Source organism: Colias eurytheme, chromosome 23, assembly GCF_061535395.1.
Source record: "Colias eurytheme isolate Ceu_HAF_F1 chromosome 23, ilColEury1 Martin Lab GWU primary, whole genome shotgun sequence".
NCBI classification, from domain to species: Eukaryota; Metazoa; Arthropoda; class Insecta; order Lepidoptera; family Pieridae; genus Colias; species Colias eurytheme.
This window is the reverse complement of record NC_143002.1, coordinates 8,348,303-8,360,942: the sequence shown is the minus strand read 5'-3', so window position 1 is coordinate 8,360,942 and position 12,640 is coordinate 8,348,303. Positions and strand designations below refer to the sequence as shown.

Genomic DNA, 12,640 nt, shown 5'->3' with positions numbered 1-12,640 from the left:
ACCAGGTCATCTAGAACATTCTAGAACAATCTAGAACAGTCTAGAAAACCAATTACTAGTCCATCGTAGTGCAGCGAAGTTTGGAACTAATCGACGCTGACGTACCCACACTCCACAGACCTGCTTACAGTATCTATATTATATAGTTTATTAGTTGGGATAAAAGTTATGGATAGACTGAGTCTGTTACAAGATTGTTATAAGTTTTATGTTGATTTTTTAATATTTAATGGTAATGATATGCTACTTATGAAATTGGTCATTACTTTTATTTTATGTACTAGATTTTTATTGAAAAATTGTTCTAGATTTTCAGGTATTATACGAATATTATTTTGCATTTGCTATACCTATTATCATGTAATATTACCAGTTTAAATAAATACCTACCTACAAGCTGCTACATTCATCGGATAACAATTTAAAAATCAGCAATACATAACGTAAACATAAAACCCATTATATCATCGCGTCCACAAAAAAACAATATTATGCTTTTAAAATTATGAAGTTAAAGGCAATAATAAAATATGGAAACAGCTATACATCATGGCGACAATTATCCTTTCATCTGATGCGATGTATCAAAAAGCTTTGGGATGCGTTGCGTGTGAAATCTGATTTTAAATTATGTTAATTTATTTTATATTGCAAGCAATTTAAATTTGGGTCGACAGAGATTGCCCTGATAAATGTGCCCCAAAATAGGACACTGTTTTACGGTATTATATTATACGGTATACGGCACAGGTATACGGTACGTAGATTAGGTTGTCGGTATAACGATTACCTGTAAATGTTAAATTCATTATTGTATTGTACATAATAATAATTATTATTTGAAAAATCAATCTTCATGATCGTAAGTAGGTAGTAGGTACTATTTATGTCTTATAATATTATTAAGTATATGAAGTCTTGTTTCATTTTATCAAAATATGCACTAAATTTAAAAATACAATAAGAGCATTTTTTAATTTTATGTAAAATTTTACAAACCTTATACATTTAACACTAGAGCGCTCGCGCCTAAAATTTTCCTTGAGTGCACGCGTGGGTCACATATGTCACCCAATACGACGCACGTTTTTTTTCATAAAAATCGTAGTTAAAAAAGTAAACGAAGTACTTATTTATGAATCAACTTTATTTTTAAGTGATGAAACAAAAAAAATATCAATATTTTCTCATTTTACTTAAATTATGAGCTAAACATAAACCTCTGTGAAAAGTAACTAATTTATTACTTATTGTGATCAATCAGTTTTTTTTACTTTGGAAACTACAAATTTGGTAAAAATAATCATCTAATTATAAAGTTTAAGAATAAGTTGTTCTTATCCGATAAAATTTTATTTTCAACTAGGTTTCCGCCCGCGGCTTCGCTCGCGCAGTCAAAGAAAACCCGCATAGTTCCCGCTCCCGTGGGATTTCCGGGATTGCGTCATTTTCCCGGGATAAAAAGTAGCCTATGTCCTTCCTCGGGTATCAAAATATCTTCATACCAAATTTCATAAAAATTGGTTCAGTAGTTTAGGCGTGATTGAGTAACAGACAGACAGACAGAGTTACTTTCGCATTTATAATATTATAGTATGGATAAAAAATAAGTATGTCCTAGCACTCGAATATGAGTATTTTATTTCGATTTTAGTTACCCATATATTAATAATTTCTTAAAAGTATAAATGGATCATAAGAGCAGTAAAAAATAAAAGCGGTATACTTGATTTTCACTCGTAATTGTATGATTTCAAAAACTTCCTAGAACGCTCGCGCGGGGGACATGCGTCACCCATGTACTTTTATATTTTCGCAGAGTACACTTCGTTGCACCAAGGAAGATGATACGCTGCTAAAATGTCCGGTGATTGGTAGTCGGGGAATACCTGAGATAACAACACTCAAGCACGATTGTTTAAAAAAATATTTAGCAATATATAGCACTGGGTGACCTATGTCCCCCGCGCGTGCGCTCTAGTGATAATATTGAGTAATGTTATAAGAATATCAAAAGACAATATTGTAATACTGAAAATCTGAAGTCTGAAAAATCTATTTGAAACATTACCATTTATAACTTCCCGCGCTTACCGACAGCTTCGTTGCTATGGAAACGCCGACGCCAAGAACTTTTTCGTCTTTAAGAAGATCAGCGCCATCTAGTTGTAATACCGGAACTACGGAATAGACAGCACTTTCTTGTGACGTCGTAGTTCTTAGAAGAACCGCTAGGTGGCAAATCAAGATTTGTGTTCTCGTAAATTGTTATTAGATTGGAATTCAGTTTTCATGAAAATTTGTATTTCTGTATAGGAATGGGTAATGTGTTTTAGAATACACAAATTGAATAGTGCCATGTTTATTGTTTTATTTTCATGTAAAAAAAAATTATATAATAATATGAACAGCTTATCTAATATTTGCAAACTTTTTAATTTTTATTAATTTATTAATTATAATATTCGGAATTAAGCTTTATCGAAAAATCTTTCAAAAATATTAAGACTGATTTTATTGTAGTTCAGATGAATTAGATTAGAAAGCATTAGTGTTAGCATAATATTTTATATACCTACATACTAATTTCCATATTAAACATATTATTACAAGCTATATTTTAAAAATGACAATATAATTATTATTCTCGACTTTATAAGCCAGAAGCTTCAAGCATAATACCGCATGTGAAGCGACTGATTCAGTGATTACCCAATCCACGTACCTACTTATCTAAATTCCAAGGAGATTCAACTTCCAATCTTTTACAAGTTCGCGATCTTCCGGAGCTATAAAGTTCCATATAAAAGTGTTATAATGGCCCCTAACGTCGCAACTTTGGAAATTTTTAATGACACTTGTCATTCTACGTTTATAATGATCCATTTACAATTAATGTTTCATTATTTATTGCTTTTATGATGATTAACATTATTGTTTACGCTGTTCAAATATATCTGGATTAAAAAATATTTGAGTAGTCTGTTTACTGTTAGGATAAAAATCTTCAATGTTTGTATACCTAGATGTTTCATTTCGATATTAGTTAGGTAAATAGGTACCTAGGTACTATCTATCTAGCTTTTTTTTTCACACCTAAGATACGATTCAATTGGTGGAAGGGCAATAGTCAATTAAATTTAACATATACATAGAAAGCTTAAAGCGTTTCGTTTTTTTTTTTTTCATTTTTTGATAAATGATGATGTCATTAATATTTCCTACAACGATGGAAAATCGCTTTTTCATTCGAATTTTTTGAAGAGCAACAGCTTCAGCCGTGAACATTATCTAAATAATATTATAAACGTGAAAGTATAGTATATGTTTTTAGGTAAACGAAATCCCATACGGCCATACTAAGCTTTTCGCTTCGAAAATCAAATGACTCTACGGGGTGATAGTTACCTACTAGCAGTATATTATTATTAGTCTGTGCTACTAGCAGTGCCGTCTTTAGGATCAACGAGGCTATGGGCCAAGGTACTGGCTGGGGCCTATGTAAGGGATGGAAAATCCTTAAATTTTAACTTTATCATTTTTCAGTTTACAATAACGCAATAGGCTAAATCGTAACCCCGTCTCTTAACACCCCACTTATGAGAGTTCAATAAATAAATTTTTTGAATCTAAAAAACTAATACCCCACCAATTCTAATTTAAATAAAATTGAATGAAAACAATTTTAGTGCAAAAATAAATTTTTAAACAAATTTTCTAAATCTTGTTTCTATTTTACCAAGTGTGTGATTTGATATTTTTCTTATTATGTTATAAAATTTGTTGTTGTATATCGAAAATTTTCAGAATTGTGGGGCCCCTGCCTACCTCGGGGCCTCGGGCCAGGGCCCTGCGGGCCCTGCCTTAAAGACGGCACTGGCTACTAGTAATCAAAATTCACAATGAAAACCTATTTTTTTATTTGTTACAGATTAAATAAAAAACAAGAAAAGCAAGATGGCGGCGTTCGTAGCGAAGCAGATGGTCGGGAACAAATTAAGCGCTGTAAAAGGTAAGGCTTAATTAATTATAATGATTAATGAATGGGAATTATTATATTTGGTACTCATTAATGATAAATAATGTTACACGAGGCTTAAATTTCTAGGCTTATTGGATATCAAAAACAATGTTTATAATTAAGTAGGTAAGTAAATACCTAGGTGGCTAGACTCTTTAATGAAGTGACTGTTTACCTAAGTTGGCTGTGACATATGGTAACTGTAGCGACATACATATAAATTAATCCCGAGATTAACCTTATCAATTACACAATTCATTAGTAAAAAACTTATTTTCTTACTCTCTGAAAAGACGATATTGCAAAGATTCAATAGATAAATTATAGATACTATTATCACGATATAAGAAATACCTAAGTCACATCGGAGCGTGTTGTTTCTTCATTTGGCCAATAAACTATATTGTGACTGCTGACGTCGATCGTGATAGTTCAAATCTGATTTCTTGATATTTTGTAGGCTCAGGGTTTATGCAGAAAGGACACAATGATACATACAAATAAACGTAGGATACTACTTACTTTAAAGTTAAATATTATCAGTAAATAATATTACTACCTATCATTTATGTATATAATGGTAAATTTTTATTTTTTTAGGAACGCCGGGATCCAAATTCAAATTAATAAATAGCGTTACACATCGGTAGTTCCTATTCCTAGATACCTAGTATATAAAAACTATTTAAATGCAAATGAGTTTCAATCATTAAATCGACACAGTATATTTTTAAAGGACCGAAATATAAAACGAAAAAACCTATTGAACTGATTACCTATATACCTAACTGGAAATCCGTGCACTATCTTTACATCACTACACAGCGGCCCAAATGACTGAATTACCAAACATTACCAAAATTATACAGCGGATATTTTTAATAATAATTTCCATAGTATTCCAAAGATTCTCCCCAAAGTACTTACCCAGATAACGGAGATAGAATGATGTCCCCGGCGAATGAATGAATGGCGACGTTTTGACGATGATTTCCCACCGGCTTCTGAAGATATCACTGAAAATATTAAATAATAACAATACTGGGATTTATTTATAGCAGTTTAAATGGTTGTTTGTTGGCGTAATGGCTTTTTTGAAGATATACGGAAGAGATAGATATCTATACTAATATTATAAAGAGGAAAGGTTTGTAATTATGTATGTATGTTGGTATGTATAGTTTTCACGCATACTGGACCGATTTTGATGAAATTTGGCACAGATAATCTTTAGACCCTGAGAAAGAACATAGGCTACCTTTTATCGCGAAATATGTACCACGGGCGAAGCCGGGGCGGACCGCTAGTAATGAATATAATATAATAAATGCTATAAGGAATAAAGGCTAAAAAATAATATCAAAAAATAAAAGGTAAATTGAATCCTACCAAAATAATAAATGATATCATTAGAAGGATTTTTTTAAGTAAAATTTCTTTAGGCGCGTTGAGAGTAAAATTTTAGCACTTCATGGTTGCGTCATGGCAATACCGTCACGTCATAATGGAAGGCGTTGACTTTGGTATCTTTGAATCATACCAAAAAAGTTTCACTTCTGACACGTGGCCTCGGCACACACGCTTTTCTATAAATTATACCCTGAAACTGAAAGTAATATATTTCAGTTTATCATAAGACAAATTATGAAATTATATGAAAGCATAATAAAACGTTAAAAACGTTATTAATGGACGAATTTTTCGTACAAGTACCAAAAATATCCATATTTCCGTAAAAAATTACAATTAACTAAGACGAATATTATGTTCATTCAATTAAGTCAACATTTCTGAATTCCTTCAAAAACAAAATATTACAGAGCAAAATATATGGAAAATATTAAAATTTCACGCTTAGACGAGACTCACATGCTTTATTCGTGACCTAAATAACGCCAAGAAAATTCATACCTTACCAAAGATTTTTGTTAATATAAATTTCTTTAAATATTCCACTAAGATTTCTAACTTTACATTTTTAAATATGTGACGTATTTAATATTTTCGCGTAAGGAAGCTTTCCCGACGGAAGGAAGGTTATATTTTTAAGTTAATGAAGAAGATATGAAATTACTATCAAATTAAAACAAAATATTTTTTATAGAAATACTTTTGATTTTGACTGCCTGAAACGTAGTTATTATCACTTATTAATTATTATATTGACATTTTAAAATAATAATAATTAATATTTTAACCGGGGCAATACCACTTGTAGACAGCGTAAATTATAGCAATTTTGAATTTGTAAAAAGAGCTATCTTGTTTTTGAAAGTAGGTATTGCCAGTATGCCTAATGCCTATATAAGTTGCCATAATATAATAGACGACGAAAAAATATAAGACGGTTAATTATTGTCTTTGATTAGAAAATTTCTTCAGAGCATTACTTTAACATAAAAGCATTTTTATTGTAGAATATACATTTGAATTGCGCAATTTCAAATCAATGTCACATACAATTTTGTTAGACCATTTCTAAATTTGCGGTTTACCGCAACGATGGTATGATTTATTTTACATTAAAGCAATATTTTTCGTTGCACAGAAGAGAAATTATGTCACAAATTTACCAAAGAGAACTAGATAATAATTAATGTGATATTAACGAGGATATTAAATAAATACATTTCTAAAAAAAAAACAATAGAGAGAGAGCCAAAAGAAGTAAAAGAGTGAAATTTTGAATCTAAACGAATTACTTTCACACGTATTCATAGTGAATCTCATGGTATAAAAATTTATATGATTAGGCATTTAAAAAATTAACAATTTCTCCAAAATACCTTCACAATAGGGTAATTAAACCTTAAAAAAAAGACAATTTATACTTTACAGTTTTAGTAGCACAGATGGCGCGTCTATACGAATGCACTTCTTCAGTAATCCCATTGTTTTAACAAAGGCTTTAAAAATTTATTTGAAAGTATGCTTCAGAGGGCGGATTTGAATTGTTTTAAAAATCTTAGAAGTTTATGAAAGGCCTTAGTTTGTGTAAAGGTTTCAACGATTACTTTTACCATTGTTGAGTTCTTTTATTAACCGATTCGGAAAGAGGGTTACTTTTTGTGTTTTATGTTTGTTTCGTAATTAAGTTATTTAATGGATTTATACCTATTTATTTTGTTTAAAAGAGCGAATCAGAACGACATTTAAAATAGGTTTCAGAGCCTAAACTAAAAGAAATTATAGGATTGATTAATTATTAGTAAGTACAAAGTATTTTTAAAATTATCAAGTAGGTACGTATGGTAATCATCCAGTAGTGGTGAGAGGTGTGAAACAAATAAAATAAAAACCCTTTTTCAATTTCTTTATTTCGCACAAACTAATTATTTCTTCCAATAAATTATCATAGATACCTATTTTTATTACCCGCGATGGAAGAAATAGAATATTCTAGATTTATTATGGCACATAATAATTTTATAACCAATAGTTATAAACTCAACTTAATAATTATTATACTTTACATTATAATTACGAATCTCGTTTCCAAATGATCGTGACGACATATCGTGTCGCGTGACGCGTCCATGTCGCCTGTAATTAATATTTCTCTTTACATATATTAAAATACTAGATAAAATATATATATAACATGTAGCCACGACTTTCATAATATTATATAAGTCATTATTTGAGCAATATTTTGTCGTCACGACCAAATCAAAACAAGTCCGTTTCTCTTTAAAGAAACAGTACATTTATTTATTTTTCTTATAAACTTACCTCTTTTACTCTAACAATAAAAAATTTTAGAGTAATTTTTTGTATACCTAAAGGGAATAATTATAGTTAATATTTAATAATTTATATTGCTATTCATTTGGATTTGCCTCATATGTAATACCTAGGTATTGAATATTTTGTGATGTTTTTTTTTAAAGTGACGTTAACGATTTACAACTTACATTAAATTAATCGATATTTTAGCAAATTACCTAGGTACTTTTAATGTGTAATTAACTAAATCATAAATATGACAACTAAATAGCTTCTCGAGGCAATAACGACTTTGTTTTTAAATTATCAAATAATCCACGATAACCTTTCTAAACTATCTGTTTAAAAAATGTTAACATTTTACTAATAATCGATATTATTTAATCGTTATTAGAAGTAACTATACTCTGCTTTCGTTTGTTTCGCGCGCAAAAAAGCTTCCGCCAATTTATTTGACATAAACGTCACCGAGGTTTTTGGCGGCAATTTGAACGATTTGAAAAACGCCTCCACCGCGGCGCTATCTTTCAAGAGATTCTGTTTAATCTGTAGCACTTTCTTTTCGTTTTCTGACAATTCCTTTGTGTCGCTCGCGATCTTGCTGGATTTAATCCACGCTTCGATTTCATCGTTCATGTTTTCTTTTTCCGGTGTCGCTGGCGCTGGCTCGTCTTCTTTTTTATCTGTAGCGGTGTTGCCATTTTCAATAGTTTTGTTACAGCGACACTTGAGTTGGTAGCAGACTAAACAATCCCGTAGTTCGATCGCGTCGAGCATCGCTATCAGCTCCCTGCGTTTATTTTGAAGGTTGATTTCCTGAAAAATAAAGGGGATATTGTTTATAAAAAATAAGAATTGTTTATATTATAGATGGATTTTTTTTCATAATTCATCGTAGCGTAACATACCCACGTCCATGCAAACTTACGAAACTTAGTAAGTTTACATGGATGCGTGTTTGTTATTCTTTCACGTTTTAACAGATAATGCAATCTGTATATAATTTGGTACGGAGAAAGATTGTAGTCCTATTAAATCACATAGGCTTCTTTACACCCGTATTCAAAGCGAGTCCCGTCGCGGGTTTCAGCTAGTCTTTTACAATAATTAATTTGTTATAACTTAAAACTTTAAAAGGATGCTGTTATTTTAATATTGCATAGCATAATCGTAATACTTTTTAATTTGTCAAGTTGTGGCAAATTCAGTATTTTTTAATTAAAATATAAGACCACAATAAATAAGAAAAATTACAACGGACAGGCTTTCAACCTCATTACTACTTCAATAAAGTAATTCTTGGAATTCCTAAGCCATTTCGGTAATAGGTATGACTTATTTTAACGTTGAATTTGGTTAAAGATAATAAAAGTCTTCTAAAGAATATCCTCTTTTATTTTGTAATTTGTACTTATGTAGGTACTTTTTATTAGATTCCTGAAATAAGTATTCATGTGTAATAAAAAGTAATATTTTAAAAACAGTTTCCGATATTTTTATAACAATCTAACTAGGTAATTCAGCTGATTAGATCGTTTCAATTTCAGTTTTGTCATGAATGGTTAAAATAAATGTTAATTCTATTTTGTAATACTTGTATAACATGCTGTAAAATTTCCTTTCTATTGATGTTGACGTGAGATACTTTTAGTTAAACATAATAATTATAATAAAGGCAAGTTACATTTAACCAATAGGCTGCAAAAGCTGCCACCACTATAATTTATAAAACTTACTTCAAAAACTTTACTAATGTGAACAAAGACGATAAAGTATTTGCATATAAAATCATTAGCAATTTATAAATCAATGAATACCTTCTACCTGCACTTCCTGACTTCCAAAATATTCAAATCGAAAAAGTTTCGAACTATTTCAACTCACAATTTTTTATCGATAGTTTTACAAAAAAAACTTACCAATTGAAAAGTAGCATCGCTATAATAATACACTTCGTCACTTAACATATTATTCACTAATAATAATAATAATTGACTTTAAAACATTCTTAACCACCTTCCTCGACTGCAGATGGTTAAAATGTGACGTTAAAATTTATTAACAATGGCTAATCACCTGACTTATATACTGTAAACTATTATGATACTTACGTATGAGGTAATAAGGGTTAAAATAGTGTAACGGTATATTAATAATAGATCTACCCCCACTTTAAAAGTACAATTAATTTCGAGTCATTAGAAAATATTTATTTGAAGAAATGATTAGTTAACTGGTTTGTATGTGTAAGTGAAAAGCAAATTTACTGTTGATTTATTTATATTTATGTTAATAATATTTGAATCTAATGACATAGTTTAATGTTTTTAATTAGGTATTTTCTAAAAATACAGACTAAAAATGTTACGACAGATTAAAAAATTGGAATAATATTCAGGTCTTGTTCAGGCACTTATTAATTATTATGTAAATTATAAAGTTGAAATTAAAATTTATTTTAAAACTACTGAACAATAAAAGCTTTGTATATTAATATATAAAAAAAAAATAAGAGACTATTAATGAATCAAAAATTCTCTTTTGTAGTGCATTCTGTATTGGACACAATTTTATTAGTACCTTTAAATAGGTATTTTCAAAATCTACAATATTGTTCTAATAATACTCTGTATATGGATTTAAAAAAACATGATTTCTATTTTCTACTTCTAGTACCTACAGATAATATAATTCTATGACTATAGTGTATATTGCTCTAATATAATTGCTAAGGATATGCCTAATTATAATAATAGTGTACGGACATAATACGATTACTATATTATACTATATAGGTATTATCTCATATATCAATCTATTATCTATACCACAATTAATACTACGATATTACTGCAGTTACAAGCGCAACCTAAGCTAGAATTTAAGTGGTAACTAGGATTGGCTTTTACGCCTAAACAGATTTTTTAAAACAATTTCAATGAATAAATAGATGCACTGGACGCACAAAAAGTTATATATTTAGTCTATGTTTTCCAAAGAAAAGGGAAGAAATAGCTTAGAATTTAATCGAAAATATGCTATCTCGCAATAAGATGAAGTACACACTCACAGACACGACTAGTTCCACATCAATATTATCCGTACAAAGAGCGTAAATTTCAAATGGAATAACCCACTTCTAGCATTAAATTCCCCTATTGTTCTAAAGACCCTCAATATCGCAGAAAGAATGCGGCAAGTCTTAATATGCGGTGTCGACAAATATCGGCGAGGACGGTATGTGGAGAATGCTCGCTTACGGAGGCACGTGATCCTACTGCTGAGTGCTGCCTAACTCTATAAAATAAATTCACTCTGAATTTCATTGAGTGATCGGTTTCGAGTTCGAGTATGGTCATGGGCGCGCGAATTTGAAATTAGAATTGTTTTCTTTTTCTTCGTTTTTTTTTTGGTTGCCAGCTACACGGTTTGGAAAAGAGGTTGTATATTGTATAATTTAGTGGTTATATTTTCAACAACGCGCGTTGCTATAATTTAATGACAAAAATACTTATTTTGTAATTGCTAACAATTTTACCATATTATGTATAAGCATTGCAATAAGTGCTTTTAAAACTAGAAATCATAATTGTTTGGTTCATTTAATTTATTAAGGTTATTTGATAAAACTGGGCACAATGATAAATTATGGATTATCACTGGCTGGCTGGATTATCACGTAGGCCATTTCTTACGACACAGCTATAAAGCTGCGAAGATAAATTCAGTAATATAATAATGTTGATTTACACTCGTATAAATATATAACTTAATGTTCTTGAGCCATTATTATTAACATTAAAATTTATAAAAATATCTTTCTTACTAATATTATAAATGTGAAAGTTTGTGAGGATGTGTGTGTGTGTGTGTGTGTGTATTTGTTACTCTTTCACGCAAATACTACTGAACCGATTACAATGAAATTAGAGCACACGTATAGAGGGTAAATTGGATTAACACATAGGATAGGTTTTATCCCGGAAAACTCGCGGGAATGGGAACTATGCGAGTTTTTCTTTGAAAACGCGGGCGAAGCCGCGGGCGGAAAGCTAGTAAGTCCATATTTAAATACCAGATCACGTCTGCTGACCTCAGCAAAAAGCGTAACCCGATCAAAGGGAATTCACAGAATTTTGTCGCATACCTATAGCTGGGTTATTTAAGCTCAGCGTCGGGACTAGGCATTCCTTCGCGTCCACCGTGTGAAGGCACCTCGAGATCTGTACCTATACCTATAACTATAAGGGTTGAATTTAAGATTGGACTTCGATACCTATACCAAAATGTTTGAATTTTAGACCGGCTGAATTCTGTAGTTAGGAACCTAGTGTGGTTTGTTGTATTTTTTAGTATCGAAATTCTACTTATAAGACCTCATTCACACGAGAGTTTTTTTAACGTCCGTTAAAAAAGCGTCCAAATAGAACAAATGCATTCCCAAGTATATGTTCACACGTCAGCGCTTTTAAAGCGCGACGCTTTTTTATCGCGCAGTGTTCTATTTTCAACGCTCGGCGTTGGGCGTTAAATAAAATAGACCATAGGAAACTTCTTACTATTATTCAGACGAGCGCTAAAAAAGCGCCGGCGCTGCGTTCAGTATGCCGCACGCTCGCTCAGCGGTAGCACGTGTTTGTTGTGCTTATAATCATCAGAAAATCGATACGATGTCGTGGATTGTTGATCCCGAACTATTAATTATAGATGTGGAGTCTCGTCCGTTCCTGTATTCAAAATCGTTATAGACATTTGAAAATAATTAAAAAAATTCCGGGGTATTGCCTTAACTCTTCGTACAGTGTCACAAACTGCCCTTTTAAGTATCTCTGTTCATTCAGAGGATGTACCCAGAATGCCTTTTGTTTTCTTTTTCGTCTTTTAATAACACAA

At 30.9% G+C, this 12,640-nt stretch overlaps 2 protein-coding genes across 2 annotated transcripts in view; one reads left to right on the top strand and one right to left on the bottom strand.

The window, feature by feature from the left end:
* cpx (synaptic transmission protein complexin) overlaps positions 1–12,640 on the top strand; it is a 182,867-nt gene that overhangs the window by 94,178 nt on the left and 76,049 nt on the right. Inside the window, exon 3 of the mRNA XM_090115275.1 lies at positions 3,932–4,012. Within this exon, the coding sequence (XP_089971401.1) occupies positions 3,958–4,012 (55 nt within the window). The 5' untranslated portion in view covers positions 3,932–3,957. The remainder of the gene's footprint in view (positions 1–3,931; positions 4,013–12,640) is intronic.
* Positions 8,138–9,723, bottom strand: LOC149898432 (uncharacterized). Its single transcript, XM_090115385.1, has 2 exons — positions 9,667–9,723; positions 8,138–8,563 (listed from the first exon to the last, which is right to left on the bottom strand). The coding sequence occupies exons 1-2, from the start codon at positions 9,712–9,714 to the stop codon at positions 8,138–8,140; spliced, it is 474 nt and encodes a 157-aa protein (XP_089971511.1). The 5' UTR covers positions 9,715–9,723.